The sequence below is a fragment of the Bombina bombina genome, chromosome 1 (assembly GCF_027579735.1).
Source record: "Bombina bombina isolate aBomBom1 chromosome 1, aBomBom1.pri, whole genome shotgun sequence".
NCBI lineage: Eukaryota > Metazoa > Chordata > Amphibia > Anura > Bombinatoridae > Bombina > Bombina bombina.
The window spans coordinates 1,240,609,111-1,240,624,285 of NC_069499.1; the positions used below are offsets into that span (position 1 = coordinate 1,240,609,111).

At 37.7% G+C, this 15,175-nt stretch overlaps 1 protein-coding gene across 2 annotated transcripts in view; it reads left to right on the forward strand.

Annotated features, from left to right (window-relative positions):
• Positions 1-6,142: 6,142 nt before the first annotated feature.
• GAN (gigaxonin) overlaps positions 6,143-15,175 on the forward strand; it is a 198,872-nt gene continuing 189,839 nt past the window's right edge. The window contains exons 1-2 of one of the 2 annotated variants that reach the window (XM_053700679.1): positions 6,143-6,614; positions 7,020-7,671. In XM_053700679.1, the coding sequence (XP_053556654.1) occupies positions 7,439-7,671 (233 nt within the window). In that variant the 5' untranslated portion in view covers positions 6,143-6,614; positions 7,020-7,438. Of the gene's footprint in view, positions 6,615-6,708; positions 7,672-15,175 lie in introns of those variants that run through there. The other variant, XM_053700685.1, reaches the window with a different exon arrangement.

Below are 15,175 nucleotides of genomic sequence, written 5' to 3' on the forward strand. Positions count from 1 at the left end.
GCCTCTTAAAAGAAAGAATTATGACTTACATAAAGACAAACAATTTAGAGGACCAAAATCAGCATGGTTTTACTTTAGGGAGATCATGTCAGACTAATCTAATTGACTTCTTTGATTATGTAACAAAAGTATTAGACAAGGGTGGAGCAGTTGATGTAGCATATCTAGATTTCAGCAAAGCATTTGACACCGTCCCACACAATAAACTTATTCACAAACTATATCTCCTTGGTCTAGATTCAAAAATTGTGAACTGGGTGGAATGCTGGCTTAAGGACAGAAAACAAAGTGTCTTAGTAAATGGAGTTCATTCAGCAGAGGGGGCTGTTACTAGTGGTGTTCCTCAGGGGTCAGTTCTGGGGCCTGTTTTGTTTAACATATTTATCTGCGATATCAGCAAACGGCTACAGGGGAAAGTATGTCTCTTTGCAGATGATACAAAAATTTGCAACAGAGTGGATGTTCCAGGGGGGGTAGACAAAATGAGAAGTGATATACAACAATTGGAGGATTGGACAAACGACTGGGATCTAAAGTTTAACACAGCAAAGTGTAAAATAATGCATTTAGGGAAGAAAAATCAAAATGTTAATTACAGACTCAATGACACTTTACTGACTGTTACAAATGAGGAACAGGACTTGGGAATTATTATTTCAGATGATTTAAAACTTAGTAAACAATGTAGTAATGCAGCGAGTAAGGCTAGCAGAATGCTTGAATGTATTGGTAGAGGTATTTGCAGCAGAAATAGTAAGGTTCTTATGCCACTTTATAGATCATTAGTTAGGCCTCATCTTGAGTATTGTGTGCAGTTCTGGAGGCCATATCTTCAGAAGGATATTAACAAACTTGAATCTGTGCAAAGGAGGGCTACCAAAATGGTACATGGTCTAAAAAAATAAAACTTACCAGGATAGGCTCAATTACCTAAATATGTATAGCTTAGAGGAGAGAAGGGAAAGAGGTGATATGATAGCAACTTTCAAGTACATTAAAGGGTTTAGTAAAACTGAGGCTGTGGGTATTTTACATAAAATGGAAAATTCAAGAACAAGGGTTCATGAGCTCAAGCTAAAGGGTAGTAGATTCAGGAGTAATTTGAGGAAGCACTTCTTTACAGAAAGGGTGATTGATTTATGGAATAAACTTCCTCAAGAGGTAGTAGCAACAAACACTGTGGGGGACATTAAAAATGCATGGGACAAGCATAAGGCTATCCTACGAACTAGATAAGTTTATACTGTTATGTAAGGTCGGGCAGACTTGCTGGGCCTATGGCTCTTATTTGCCGTCAATATCTATGTATTTTGAGAATTGTTAAGGCAGCAGGAAAGGGAAGTGAGTTAGATGTGATTGTTCATTTAGGAACAAATGATCTGGCTAGTAATCATGTTGCTGCTGTTCAGAAAGAGTTTTGTGACCTAGGTAATCATTTAGAGACTGTGGCATCAACTCTATCATTTTCTGCTATTTTACCTGTGTATGACCAGGAAGCAGGAAAGATGGAGAGGATAACAACATTTAATTCTTGGTTAGATAAGTGGTGCAGGGAACGAGGATTTGGTTTTATTGGCCATTATAGCTCTGTTTGGAAAGATACTAGGTTATTTAGGAGAGATGGCTTGCATTTGGATGCTAAAGGAACAGAGTATCTGGGAGAGGAGTTCAAATACTTTATTAGAAATCATTTAAACTAATAAAGGGGGTAGCATTAATATATCCACCTGCCCCCCACAGCATGCCAAAACTGTTAGTCCAAGTAACAATTCTAGAAATTCTAGTAGAAAAATTCTTTGTGCCATGAGCACAAATGCTCGCAGCTTAGGAGATAAATTACCTGAACTCATTTCAATAATGACTAGGGACAACTTGGATTTAGTAGCTATAACAGAAACATGGTACAATGATTTGCATGACTGGGACATAGTCATACCTGGATACAGGTTATTTAAAAAGAACAGAGTAGGAAAGAAAGGTGGAGGAGTTGCTTTGTATGTAAATGAAAATATAAAGGTTACTGAAATTGTAGGAACAAATGATGAGGTGGAAAGTATTTGGGTGACTTTGGAAATTGGAGATAAAAATGTTTTTAGAATAGGGGTTGTATATAGGCCTCCATTGCAGGATGAAAAACTGGACAATCTGTTATTAGATGAAATAACCAAAATGACCATGAAGGGTAAGGTTATAGTACTGGGGGACTTTAATTTGCCAGATATAGACTGGAAGATTCCTTCTGCTAGATCGGCTAGAAGCAGGTATATTCTTGAATCTCTGCTAGGGGAATCACTTGAACAATTAGTCAAGGAACCAACTCGTAAGGAAGCTATATTAGATCTAATACTAACAAACAGTGATACAGTTTCAGATGTGTCTGTAGGTGAGAACTTAGGATCCAGTGATCATCAATCTGTTTGGTTTAGTATTCATGTTCAGGAACTGTCCACCCAGACTAAAACAAAAGTTTTAGACTTTAGGACGGCAGATTTTTCATTAATGGGAGAATACCTAAAAAACTATTTAAAGGGGAAAACTCTTATTACAGGGGTTCAAGAACAGTGGGAATTTGTGAAAGGTGCCATTTTAGATGCAACCGCACACTGTATTAGACATGTCTGTAAAAGTAAAAGAAAGCGGAAACCAATTTGGTTTTCCAAAGAAGTAGCACATGCTGTAAAGACAAAAAAGATAGCTTATAAAAATTACAGACACGCACAAGCAGATGATGATATGAAAATATGGAGACTCCAACAAAAAAAGACTAAGCAGTTAATTAGGAAGGTTAAAGCTCATGCAGAAGAGAAGATAGCACAGTCAGTAAAACATGGGGACAAAACATTCTTTAGATATATCAGTGAAAGAAGAAAAAATAAGGTAGGAATAGTAAAATTGAAATCAGTTGATGGTAGAATAATAGAAGGTGATAAGCAGATTGCAGACTGTCTCAATGATTACTTCTGTTCTGTTTTCACTAAAGATTGTGAAGATACAATGTCTACATTAAGGGATGCTACGCAAAATAGAAACAAGCTTAACAGTAATCTTTTTACAGAGGATGATGTTTTGTTAGCATTATCAAAAATAAATGTTACAAAGGCAGTGGGTCCTGATAATATTCATCCAAGGGTTTTAAAAGAACTTCGATCAGTGCTAACTGTCCCATTAACTGATCTGTTTAATCAGTCACTATTAACAGGAGCTGTCCCAGATGATTGGAGAATAGCAAATGTAATACCTCTTCATAAAAAGGGCAGTAGAGAAGAATCTGGCAACTACAGGCCAGTTAGTTTAACTTCAGTAGTAGGGAAATTAATGGAAAGCCTCTTAAATGAAAGAATTATGACTTACATAAAGACAAACAATTTAGAGGACCAAAATCAGCATGGTTTTACTTCAGGGAGATCATGTCAGACTAATCTAATTGACTTCTTTGATTATGTAACAAAAGTATTAGACAAGGGAGGAGCAGTTGATGTAGCATATCTAGATTTCAGCAAAGCATTTGACACCGTCCCACACAATAAACTTATTCACAAACTATATCTCCTTGGTCTAGATTCAAAAATTGTAAACTGGGTGGAATGCTGGCTTAAGGACAGAAAACAAAGTGTCTTAGTAAATGGAGTTCATTCAGCAGAGGGGGCTGTTACTAGTGGTGTTCCTCAGGGGTCAGTTCTGGGGCCTGTTTTGTTTAACATATTTATCTGCGATATCAGCAAAGGGCTACAGGGGAAAGTATGTCTCTTTGCAGATGATACAAAAATTTGCAACAGAGTGGATGTTCCAGGGGGGGTAGACAAAATGAGAAGTGATATACAACAATTGGAGGATTGGACAAACGACTGGGATCTAAAGTTTAGCACAGCAAAGTGTAAAATAATGCATTTAGGGAAGAAAAATCCAAATGTTAATTACAGACTCAATGACACTTTACTGACTGTTACAGACGAGGAACAGGACTTGGGAATTATTATTTCAGATGATTTAAAACTTAGTAAACAATGTAGTAATGCAGCGAGTAAGGCTAGCAGAATGCTTGGATGCATTGGTAGAGGTATTTGCAGCAGAAATAGTAAGGTTCTTATGCCACTTTATAGATCATTAGTTAGGCCTCATCTTGAGTATTGTGTGCAGTTCTGGAGGCCATATCTTCAGAAGGATATTAATAAACTTGAATCTGTGCAAAGGAGGGCTACCAAAATGGTACATGGTCTAAAAAATAAAACTTACCAGGATAGGCTCAATTACCTAAATATGTATAGCTTAGAGGAGAGAAGGGAAAGAGGTGATATGATAGCAACTTTCAAGTACATTAAAGGGTTTAGTAAAACTGAGGCTGTGGGTATTTTACATAAAATGGAAAATTCAAGAACAAGGGGTCATGAACTCAAGCTAAAGGGTAGTAGATTCAGGAGTAATTTGAGGAAGCACTCCTTTACAGAAAGAGTGATTGATTTATGGAATAAACTTCCTCAAGAGGTAGTAGCAACAAACACTGTGGGGGACTTTAAAAATGCATGGGACAAGCATAGGGCTATCCTACGAACTAGATAAGTTTATACTGTTAGGTAAGGTCGGGCAGACTTGCTGGGCCTATGGCTCTTATCTGCCGTCAATATCTATGTTTCTATGTTATCAGACAATCGGCGGTCGAGATGGGATGGGGTGTGTGATGCTAGGCTCTCCATGTGAGCATGGGGCATTGGAACAGCACGTTCGGCATAACATGTGTGTAGAAGGTGGATGATAGCAGCAAACTTTATCCAGTCTGCTGCCTTGTGAGCCCCATGCTGGTTGTGGGTGGAGGAAGTGGAACACTGGCTGGGTTTACAGCCGGATGCGACCCGGACCAGACCAATAAAAACATTGAATGTTTGAAACACTTGAGTTGAATCATCTTAAGAGTTTCCTGTGTCCGTTTTTTTTAACACAGATTACCGGGCAGAAACCTAAAATACCGGACTGTCCGGTCAAATACCGGACACCTGGCAACCCTATTTGCAACTGTCTTGAATGTTTTCCACTTGTGAATAATCTTTCTCACTGTAGAATGACGGACTTTAAATTGTTTGGAAATGTCCTTATAACCCTTCCCAGATTGAAGGGGTAGCAATAGTTTCTTCTCTAAGATCATTGCAGATGTCTTTCCTCATTGGCATTGTTTTATCACACAGCTGAATGCTCTAGACCAGTAAACTGCTAAAACTTTGGCTTTTATAGAGGCGGTCACACTTGCTGATAATCAATTAATTAAGGGCATTTGATTAGCAAGACCTGGCTATTAATTAGCCTCTTAATTCCTATGGAAGCAGTAAAGGTGAATTTAGTTTTTTACACATGGCTTCTCCATTTTAGCTTTATTTATTTTTTATTTTTTTAACAGTACACTGATTCGTTTGCAAACAGTTCACTTCTTGAATCAGTAACAGCACTGGTAATATGATCCTAGAGTGAGGATGTCTGATTCTGCTGTGTGATTCGTTGCAAAGGAGGAGTTAGCAGAACTCACTCTAGGATCTATTACCAGTGCTGCTGCAGACTCAGGAAGTGAACTGTTTGAACTTTGAAACGAATCAGTTCAGTCTGATGAACTGATTCATACAGTTCACTGAAAAGATCCAGTTCAAAAGAACGATTCGTTCACGAACTGGACATTACTATTTGTCTGGGTGTGTCTGGGTGCTATGTGGGTGGATATATGAAATTCTGCAAATAATGGCACGTCTGTCTCAGTGGGACAGCAATCAGAACCAGGGACTGCCTCCCTCAAATTGGAACAGTCTGCATTGCTGACTGCTGCTTCAGAGCCTAACTAGATATGCTTTTCAGCAAAGGATAACAAGTAAACAAATCTATAACTAAAATGTGTAAAAATTGAGTACTTTTAACTTCCATGTCCCTTGATTTCCTTATTGAGCAGCTAACGTTTCATTACTATGCCTCAAAACCGCCGGGTAAGGCGTCACTGTTTAGTGAGTGAAGCAAGGTGGGAGTCTTAAACAGTAGAGGACTAAGATATACAATAGTGTGTGGACTGGAGAAGAAAACCAACTGTCAGCGTTTACCACATTTATATTTTATACCACCTTAATTCGGACTTTGAGCAGCGCTGTATAGTGGCGTCATCGACAAACGCCGGTAGAACTAGGCGTGAAAGTGTCCAATTGGAGAAACGCCTTGCTCATTATGGGTAGCTTGTAGGTTAGACTGTTTGTGTATACGGAAGCTAATGCTGAGCTATAGCCTGGAGCCTTGGAAGTTATGTAAGGAGGAGAAAAGACGTTATCAGGATATATATTATGATTGTACATATTATTTGCTGCAAAGTGTACTTTTAAACAGTGCTGCTTATTTTGTGTTTGTTTTTTTCTTTCCATCTGAATGGCAATGCCTTTTGCGCCTCAGAAACAAGTGGTAGAATCTCGGTACATTTCATGTGTTGTTGACTGCATACCAGGCAGAATACGTATATATGCACTATAAGTAAACGAGTATTATATATTCCTATACAGCAAGTGTGTCTGCAGGAGGTGGACGGAGTGAGCCCTCTGTCTAGCATCATAGTGTGAGAGAACTGACTGCCGATTGCTGTTGATACGTTACTTGGGAATGTGAGTATTATTTCTACAAGCCGTATGCTTTTATAATTGTCTGGTTCTGTTAGAAGATGTCTGCTAGCTCCATGCGCTGTAGTCTTACCAGTAAGAGAGCATTTCCCCCCTTTAAAGGTCTTAAAGTGTTGTATGTGATTGCCATAGTGTGAAATATTCTTTTGCTAATGACCAATTTAATTTTTTTTTTTAAATCTGAGAGAGCTGACATTTAGTATGCTCCAGTAAGGGTTTTATACAGGTATTTATTTCACATTTCCAGTTGCAGCTAGTTATGCAAACACTGCTCCCTAACACACAGTAATAGATCTGGCATCCCTGCTTTATGACCTGTCACCCCTTCCCCTTGACATCTCTTTTGCTTATCTGGATGTCTTGATTCACATTATTCTCTCCTTTTTACAGCTCTCAACAGACCCTATCTGCTTGGACACTCAAGTGCTTGGTTTGTTCTGATGTAATCTTAGATAATCTGGTGGCAAAGCTTTGATCCGAGAGCTGTGGACCTGGTACTCTAATTTAGAATTATCTAAACCATACAGAAGCTCAATACCTTCCCCAAGTCCAAGAGGAGTCTTCAAGGAAAATTACTCATGGCTTTACTTGCCAGTGTATAAAGTATTGTCAAACTCTATACAGCCCTACCTATATAGACCTCCTGCTAATTCTGTACCACTACATATATACTGAACTCAACCAGTCCGCTATACAGCTACACCTCCAGCTTCCTCTTTATCCAGCTATCACAGCACCACATTGTGCAATTCATCTCCAATTTTGTCTCTATAGACATTCCACACTATAACCCTAACGGACCATAGAAAATGTACCCCTGCCCCTCCAAAAATTCTTCATCCCTTCCCAAATCCCCCCCTTCCCCTACTGCGGAGTCAAGCTCGATGTCTGTGGTGTCAGACCCCCAGCATGCAACAAAGCTTTTACGGGCACTTGGCACATTTCGTGAGGATTCAGACTTCTGTGATGCTGTTTTAGTCCTAGAGGAACAAGAAATTCCTGTGCAGAGAAATATTCTTGCAGCAGCAAGTCCCTATATACGGTAAGTCAGGAGTTTATATGAAACCTAGGAGCTAAACAGAAAATTTTGAAGCAAGTTAATTTTGTAATTAAGTAGAAAGTATACAGGTAGATATGTGAAATAATAACAAATAATGACACATATTTGAGACCTCCATACTCACCACTTATTGAATATTTACCTGATCTATTGGTGTACAGTTTATGCTGCGTAAAATTGGCTGAAGCTCACTTTTGATAGATGAATACGAATTTTCAGAGGAACTGAAAGCAATAGTTGTCACAGTATGTAAAATACATTTTTTTTTTTTTTTTTTTTTTTTTTTTTTTTTTTTTTTTTTATGAGCTCTGGTTTCTGCTATGTAATTTCTTTTGTACACACTAACACTTTCTTACAGGTTGTGCATGCACATACATTTGTGATTTATACTTGCTAAAACTCTTATAGATATACAGTGGATATAAAAAGTCTACACACCCCTGTTAAAATGTCAGGTTTCTGTGATGTAAAAAAATTAGACAAAGATAAATCATTTCAGAACTTTTTCCACCTTTAATGTGACCTATAAACTACACAACTCAATTGAAAAACAAACTGAAATCTTTAAGGTGGAGGTGAGTAAACAAAAAAAAAAACTAAAATAATGTGGTTGCATAAGTGTGCTCTTATAACTGTATGTAGCTGTGTTCAGAATTAAGCAATCACATTCAAAATCATGTTAAATAAGTCATCACACACCTGCCATCATTTAAAGTGCCTCTGATTAACCCAGAATAAAGTTCAGTTGTCAGTCGCGTCCTACACAAAAGCCATGGTCCGCAGAGAGCTTCCAAAGCATCAGAGGGGTCTCATTGTTAAAAGGTATCAGTCAGGAGAAGGATACAAAAGAATTTCCAAGGAATTAGATATACCATGGAACACAGTGAAGACAGTCATCATCAAGTGGAGAATATTTGGCACAACAGTGACATTACCAAGAACTGGATGTCCCTCCAAAATTGATTAAAAGATGAGAAGAAAACTGGTCTGGGAGGCTATCAAGAGGCCTACAGCAACATTAAAGGAGCTGCAGGAATATCTTGCAAGTACTGGCTCTGTAGTACATGTGACAACAATCTCCCGTATTCTTCACATGTTTAGGCTTTGGGGTAGACGGCAAGACGGAAGCCTTTTCTTACAAAGAAAAACATCGAAGCCCAGCTAAATTGAGCAAAAACACATCTGAAGTCTCCCAAAAGTGTATGTGAGAAAAGGTGTTTTGGTCTGATGAAACCAAGGTTGAACTTTTTGGCAATAATTCCAAAAGATATGTTTGGCGCAAAAACAACACTGCATATCACCAAAAGAACACCATACATACAGTGAAGCATGGTGGTGGCAGCATCATGCTTTGGGGCTGTTTTTCTTTAGCTGGAACTGGGGCCTTATTCAAGGTAGAGGGAATTATGAACATTTCCTAATACCAGTCAAAATTGGCACAAAACCTTCAGGCTTCTGCTAGAAAGATGAACATGAAGAGGAACTTAATCTTTCATTATGACAATGACACAAAGCATACATTCAAATTAACAAAGGAATGGCTTCACCTGAAGAAGATTAACGTTTTGGAATGGCCCAGCCAGAGCCCAGACCTGAATCCAATCGAAAATCTGTGGGGTGATCTGAAGAGGACTGTGCACAGGAGATGCCCTCGCAATCTGACAGATTTGGAGTGTTCTTTGCAAAGAAGAGTGGGCAAATCTTGCCAAGTCAAAATGTGCCATGCTGATAGACTCATACCCAAAAAGACTGAGTGCTGTAATAAAATCAAAAGTTGCCTCAACTTCCCTTCACCTAAAAGATTTCAGTTTGTTTTTCAATTGAGTTGCATAGTTTATAGGTCACATTAAAGGTGGAAAGTTCTGAAATGATTTAGCTTTGTCTAATTTTTTTACATCACAGAAACCTGCCAGGGGTGTGCAGACCTTTTATATCCACTGTACTTTACAAATGTCTACATGTTGCAACCGGCATGTCTTCTATTTTTCTAAATTGTTTTAATTCAACCTGTCATGTCCATTAGTCAGTCTTACAGCAAACGTCAGTGATGTAGTCATTTAGTTTGATTATGCAAAATTAGTCTGAGCCAGTCTGAATAGAAAAATATCACAATATCTTAGTTTAATTTTCGAAGAGAAACTATAAATGTGTATGAAAATAATGATCTTGCAACTTATGGAAATTAGTATAGTTATCTGATTTACTTAGTTTCCATACTCCTCTCTTGATTAAAATGTTTACCATATTATTTAGTGTCTGTCTGTTTGGTATGAGTTTTAAAGACATTCTAAATCTATCTTTACATTTTATTTGTCTTCAGTGTGTGTATTGTAGGCCTTTTTGCCAGCATTATGTTTAATATGTTTTCTTGATGACTCTGCAAACGAAGGTACTTGTTAGTTCAGGTTTGTGTTTTCACCCTCAGGCATATTCTTTTATGTGTTACTGTCTCGGGTTGCAAGCAGTTTTATACCACTTGTGTTTTTTAAATTTGGAAAGAACTCAAATATAGTCGTTTAAAGGGACATTCCGGTCAAAATTTAAATACACATAGATTAATTGCATCTTTGAATTGAAACATATTTGCAATATACATGTATTGGCAAAAAATTTTCTAGTAACGGTTATCACTGTTTTATTAACATTTTGTCTCTGCACGTGCATGTGAAGCATAGCTAGATGTTGTCACTGCACCCACATTTTAAATAATGCAGCTGCTAAGAGTTTCAATGGGGCTTGTATCATGTCAGTAATTAACAAATTGAGTCATTACCAGGTGGTGCAAGCACCTTAGGCTCTCTGAGCAAGTGCTGTGTTTAAAATGCTGGTGCACGGTGCATACTTAAATACACTTTTGAAACAGCAATATCTTTTATTTAAAGTATTTTTGCTAATACATGTATATTACAAAAATGCTTCTGTTCAATACCGAAATGCACCCATGTGGGTTCCAATTTTGGCTGGAATACCCCTTTTTCAAAACTAAGCACTGTTCCTCTGGGCGAGGGCTAATTAAATTAACTCTCATTGGCCACGGTTGGGGGCACTGTACTTTTTAAAAAGTATTTCCAATTATTGGCTGTAGAGTATTGTATTACATATTTGGGAAATTGTTGACTTAGGTTAAATTTTTTTTTTTTTTTTTTTTTTTTGTATTTTAAACAACTGGTTGTTCTCATTAAAACCATTTGCCATTGTTCTCAAGAACATGCTTCTTCAAATGCGCCAAGCCTGCAGGAATAGTAGACCTCGCTATATGCAACAGCCAATACATAGGTACAGAAATACTCATGAGTGTTAGTTTAGATCACTGGTTTTCAAACCAGGCCTCCCTTACAGGCCATATTTTGAGGATATCTGAACTGGAGCAAAGGTGAAATAAGCTGATTAGTAAACATGGTTATTTTACCTGCTCGCGTCCAAGGTAATCATGAAAATCTCGCCTGTTAGGCAGGTGGGAGGACAGGTTTGAAAACCAGTGGTTTAGATGAGCAAAAACAGCTATTTTAATTGCAAGTGTAGACCATAAAGGAGTAATTTCCAATACATTTAATTCCCTGCAGCAGGTATCACAAATCATTGGGAATCCGTTAAGGGGAAAACAAGAAAATTACTTTGTCTCTGTTAACATCCTAATGAAGACTAGTTTGAGCCTCCATGTTTGTCTAGTGTTTTTATGGAGTTTGAATAAAGGTTTTTTGTTAAGTTCACACTGCAGTTCTGCCAACACCCTAATGAAACCATGTAGATGTACTTGCAGACAGCAGGGGTAATTTGAGAGTATTTTTCATTTTAACATTCTGTTTTCAGGGAGTGCCATTACTAGACATATAAACAATGTTTATTTTATTGTAGTTGTAATATAATTTCATGGAACATTGTATATTAATAAAGGATTCAGGTTCAGCTTTTAAACAAATTAGCGTTGTATTTGCAAATGTGTATTAAAAACAGTGTTTTATTCTGTAAACTGGACTTTGCAAGATTGTTCTTACTTCCCTTACTGCCATTACCAACAGAGGCCTCATAAGTGATGTCTGAATATGGACATATACTAGACATGGGCATAAGATGACATTGGAAACAGGGGTCAAGTCTTACAAAATAAGTGTGGGAACTCACCAAGACTTGCACCACCCTAACAATATTGTTTAATACACGCACAATCTCACACTCTGTATTGATGATGTGATTTAAAGTAAAATTGTGATCACGAGGCATCTGAGTGTCATTTTCTTTTACCATTAAAGGGACAGTATACACTCATTTTCATTTAACTGCATGTAATAGACACTACTATAAAGAATAAGATGCACAGATACTGATATAAAAATCCAGTATAAAACTATTTAAAAACTTAGAAGCTCTCAGTTTACCTCTGTTGAAGAGATATCTGGAAAGCCCACTGCAAATGGGAAATAAGATACTCCCCCCCCTCCCCCTTCTTTTGCATATGAAAAGACCCTTTACACAACCAGGAGCAAGCTGGAGAAGGTATCTGACGGTATTCACATAAAACTTTGGGGCTTGGTTAGGAGTCTGAAAATCAGAGCAATGTTATTAAATAAAAATAAGCAAAACTATACATTTATAAAAAAACTTTATGGGCTATATAAATAGATCATCTACAAAACATTTAAGCAAAGAAAAAATGAGTGTATAATGGCCCTTTTAACATGTGTGCCAAGTAAATGTGAAGCAAGTAACACTGGCATAGGAGGCATGTGGGCACAGTAACATTGAAAGCAAAACAGATCACCTTTAACTTTGTGATGATACTGGTGAGGTTGAATCTGCAGCAAATACATTATCTTGCACACTTTAGCATTCTGCAGAGAACCTGGCCTGTTGACCATAAATTGATAGACATTCAGACACCAACATAGATAAACAGATTGCACATATTATTGGTGTATAAAATAAAGTAATTGGGCGTGTCCTTCTACAAGATGTTTCACAAACACCTTTTAATTGCAGGTACTATTTTCCTTTGTGTGTACACATCTATTTCCCTTGCAAACCTCATCCCAGCTATCTCTAGAAGAACTAAAAGTAATTCCAATCCAAGAGGAAGCTGGAAGGACGTAACTCTTTCTTGCTTGATGAGCAGATCTTGTCTGTGGTGAAACGCTGAACTTTTTTTTTTTTTTAAAAGCAACTTTAGAATAACTAAACTAGACACACATGCACTCCTGTTGTTTAATGTCAAAATCTAGAGTGTCCGTACTTTGTTTTTAACTCACATGGTGCATAGCCAGCTTACCCTCCTCCCCCCCTCTCTCCTTCCTTTCAGTCAGTGTCTGACAGCAACTCCAGACTACTCTTCCTGTCACAAAGTATCACCAATTTAAAGGGACATTTCACTCCAAAATGTTCTCCCATTTATATTGTTCACAGTGATCCATTTTACATTCTGGAGTGTATTAATTTTTTTACAAGTAGCTCCTTTTCCCCTATTTTGTCCTTTGAAATAGCTGATTTAGCCTGTGGTTTCCCAACCCATACTGAAAGTTTTGATACTAGAGTCTGAGCTATTGACAAGCCTAAGTAAAACACAGCCAGCAGAAGAAATAACACTCCCAATGGGGTGCCGGAAATAATTTTCCATTGTTAGTATTGAGCTTTGGTTTTCCAGACAAATACAAGATAAGGAAGGTAGTGTGTGTACACAAAGTGATTACATAATGAGATATATTACCTGCAAGCTCAACCCATTGTTAATAGGCTGTGGTTTAAAAGCACAAAACCAGCTACTTCATATACACAAACCTAAAAATGCAATTTCTCAAATATTGTATACTCTGCAGCTGGTATAACAAGTTATTGAAAATACATTAATATAAAAACAATTTTACAGTGTACTGTCCCTTTAAGGTGGAATAGTCCTATTTCTGCTGAGGGGAGCTAAATAACACCAGTGCAAGCCACACAGAAATGCAAGCACCATGTGTTCCACATAGTACAGGGTGATTACACAGCAGGACCGCTGACTGGCTTGCATTTAGTGTATTGTAGAAAATATTATTGCCCATTACTAGAGGATCTCACTATTCCTCTAACCAGACTGTGCTCCAGCTACTCCAAGTAGCAGTGTTTACTGAAGCATTTCTGTTCTCTGTCCAGGGGGAATTTAGTTCCACCTGCAAAAATAGTGCAGCAACTCAGTTCTCGTGCATTCCCGCTGAACTTGACACCTGATTGTAAACATGACTGAGTGCTCAAACACTGTGTTTGTTTATTTTCCTTGCTGAAGTGCAACATAGCTTGGAAATCTGGTTGTGCATTAGGTCGCTTAGTAAACAACCATATTTTTGAGACGCTGTAGCTTCATTAGTGACATAGATATAGTGTTCACAGAAAATATTGCCAGCCAGGTGACATTATAAAGTAGCTGGGTGGGGGCATTGTAATACTTTCTAATATTGTAACATTTTGTACTATACAATGCCCAAATAAACTGCATAATTGAACATAAATTTAATTATAATTTCTTTCATGTAATTAGCAAGAGTCCATGAGCTAGTGACGTATGGGATATACATTCCTACCAGGAGGGGCAAAGTTTCCCAAACTTCAAAATGCCTATAAATACACCCCTCACCACACCCACAAATCAGTTTTACAAACTTTGCCTCCTATGGAGGTGGTGAAGTAAGTTTGTGCTAGATTCTACGTTGATATGCGTTCCGCAGCAGGTTGGGGCCCGGTTTTCCTCTCAGCGTGCAGTGAATGTCAGAGGGATGTGAAGAGAGTATTGCCTATTTGAATTCAATGATCTCCTTCTACGGGGTCTATTTCATAGGTTCTCTGTTATCGGTCGTAGAGATTCATCTCTTACCTCCCTTTTCAGATTGACGATATACTCATATATACCATTACCTCTACTGATTCTCGTTTCAGTACTGGTTTGGCTTTCTACTACATGTAGATGAGTGTCCTGGGGTAAGTAAGTCTTATTTTCTGTGACACTCTAAGCTATGGTTGGGCACTTTTATATAAAGTTCTAAATATATGTGTTCAAACATTTATTTGCCTTGACTCAGGATGTTCAACATTCCTTATTTCAGACAGTCAGTTTCATATTTGGGATAATGCATATGAATTAATCAATTTTTTTCTTACCTTTTAAAATTTGACTTTTTCCCTGTGGGCTATTATGCTCGCGGGGGCTGAAAATGCTTCATTTTATTGCGTCATTCTTGGCGTGGACTTTTTTTGCGCAAATTTTTTTCTGTTTCCGGCGTCATACGTGTCGCCGGAAGTTGCGTCATTTTTTTGATGTTTTTTTTGCGCCAAAAGTGTCGGCGTTCCGGATGTGGCGTCAAAATATGGGCGTCACTATTGTCTCCACATTATTTAAGTCTCATTATTTATTGCTTTTGGTTGCTAGAAGCTTATTCACTGGCATTTTTTCCCATTCCTGAAACTGTCATTTAAGGAATTTGATCAATTTTGTTTTATATGTTGTTTTTTCTATTACATATTG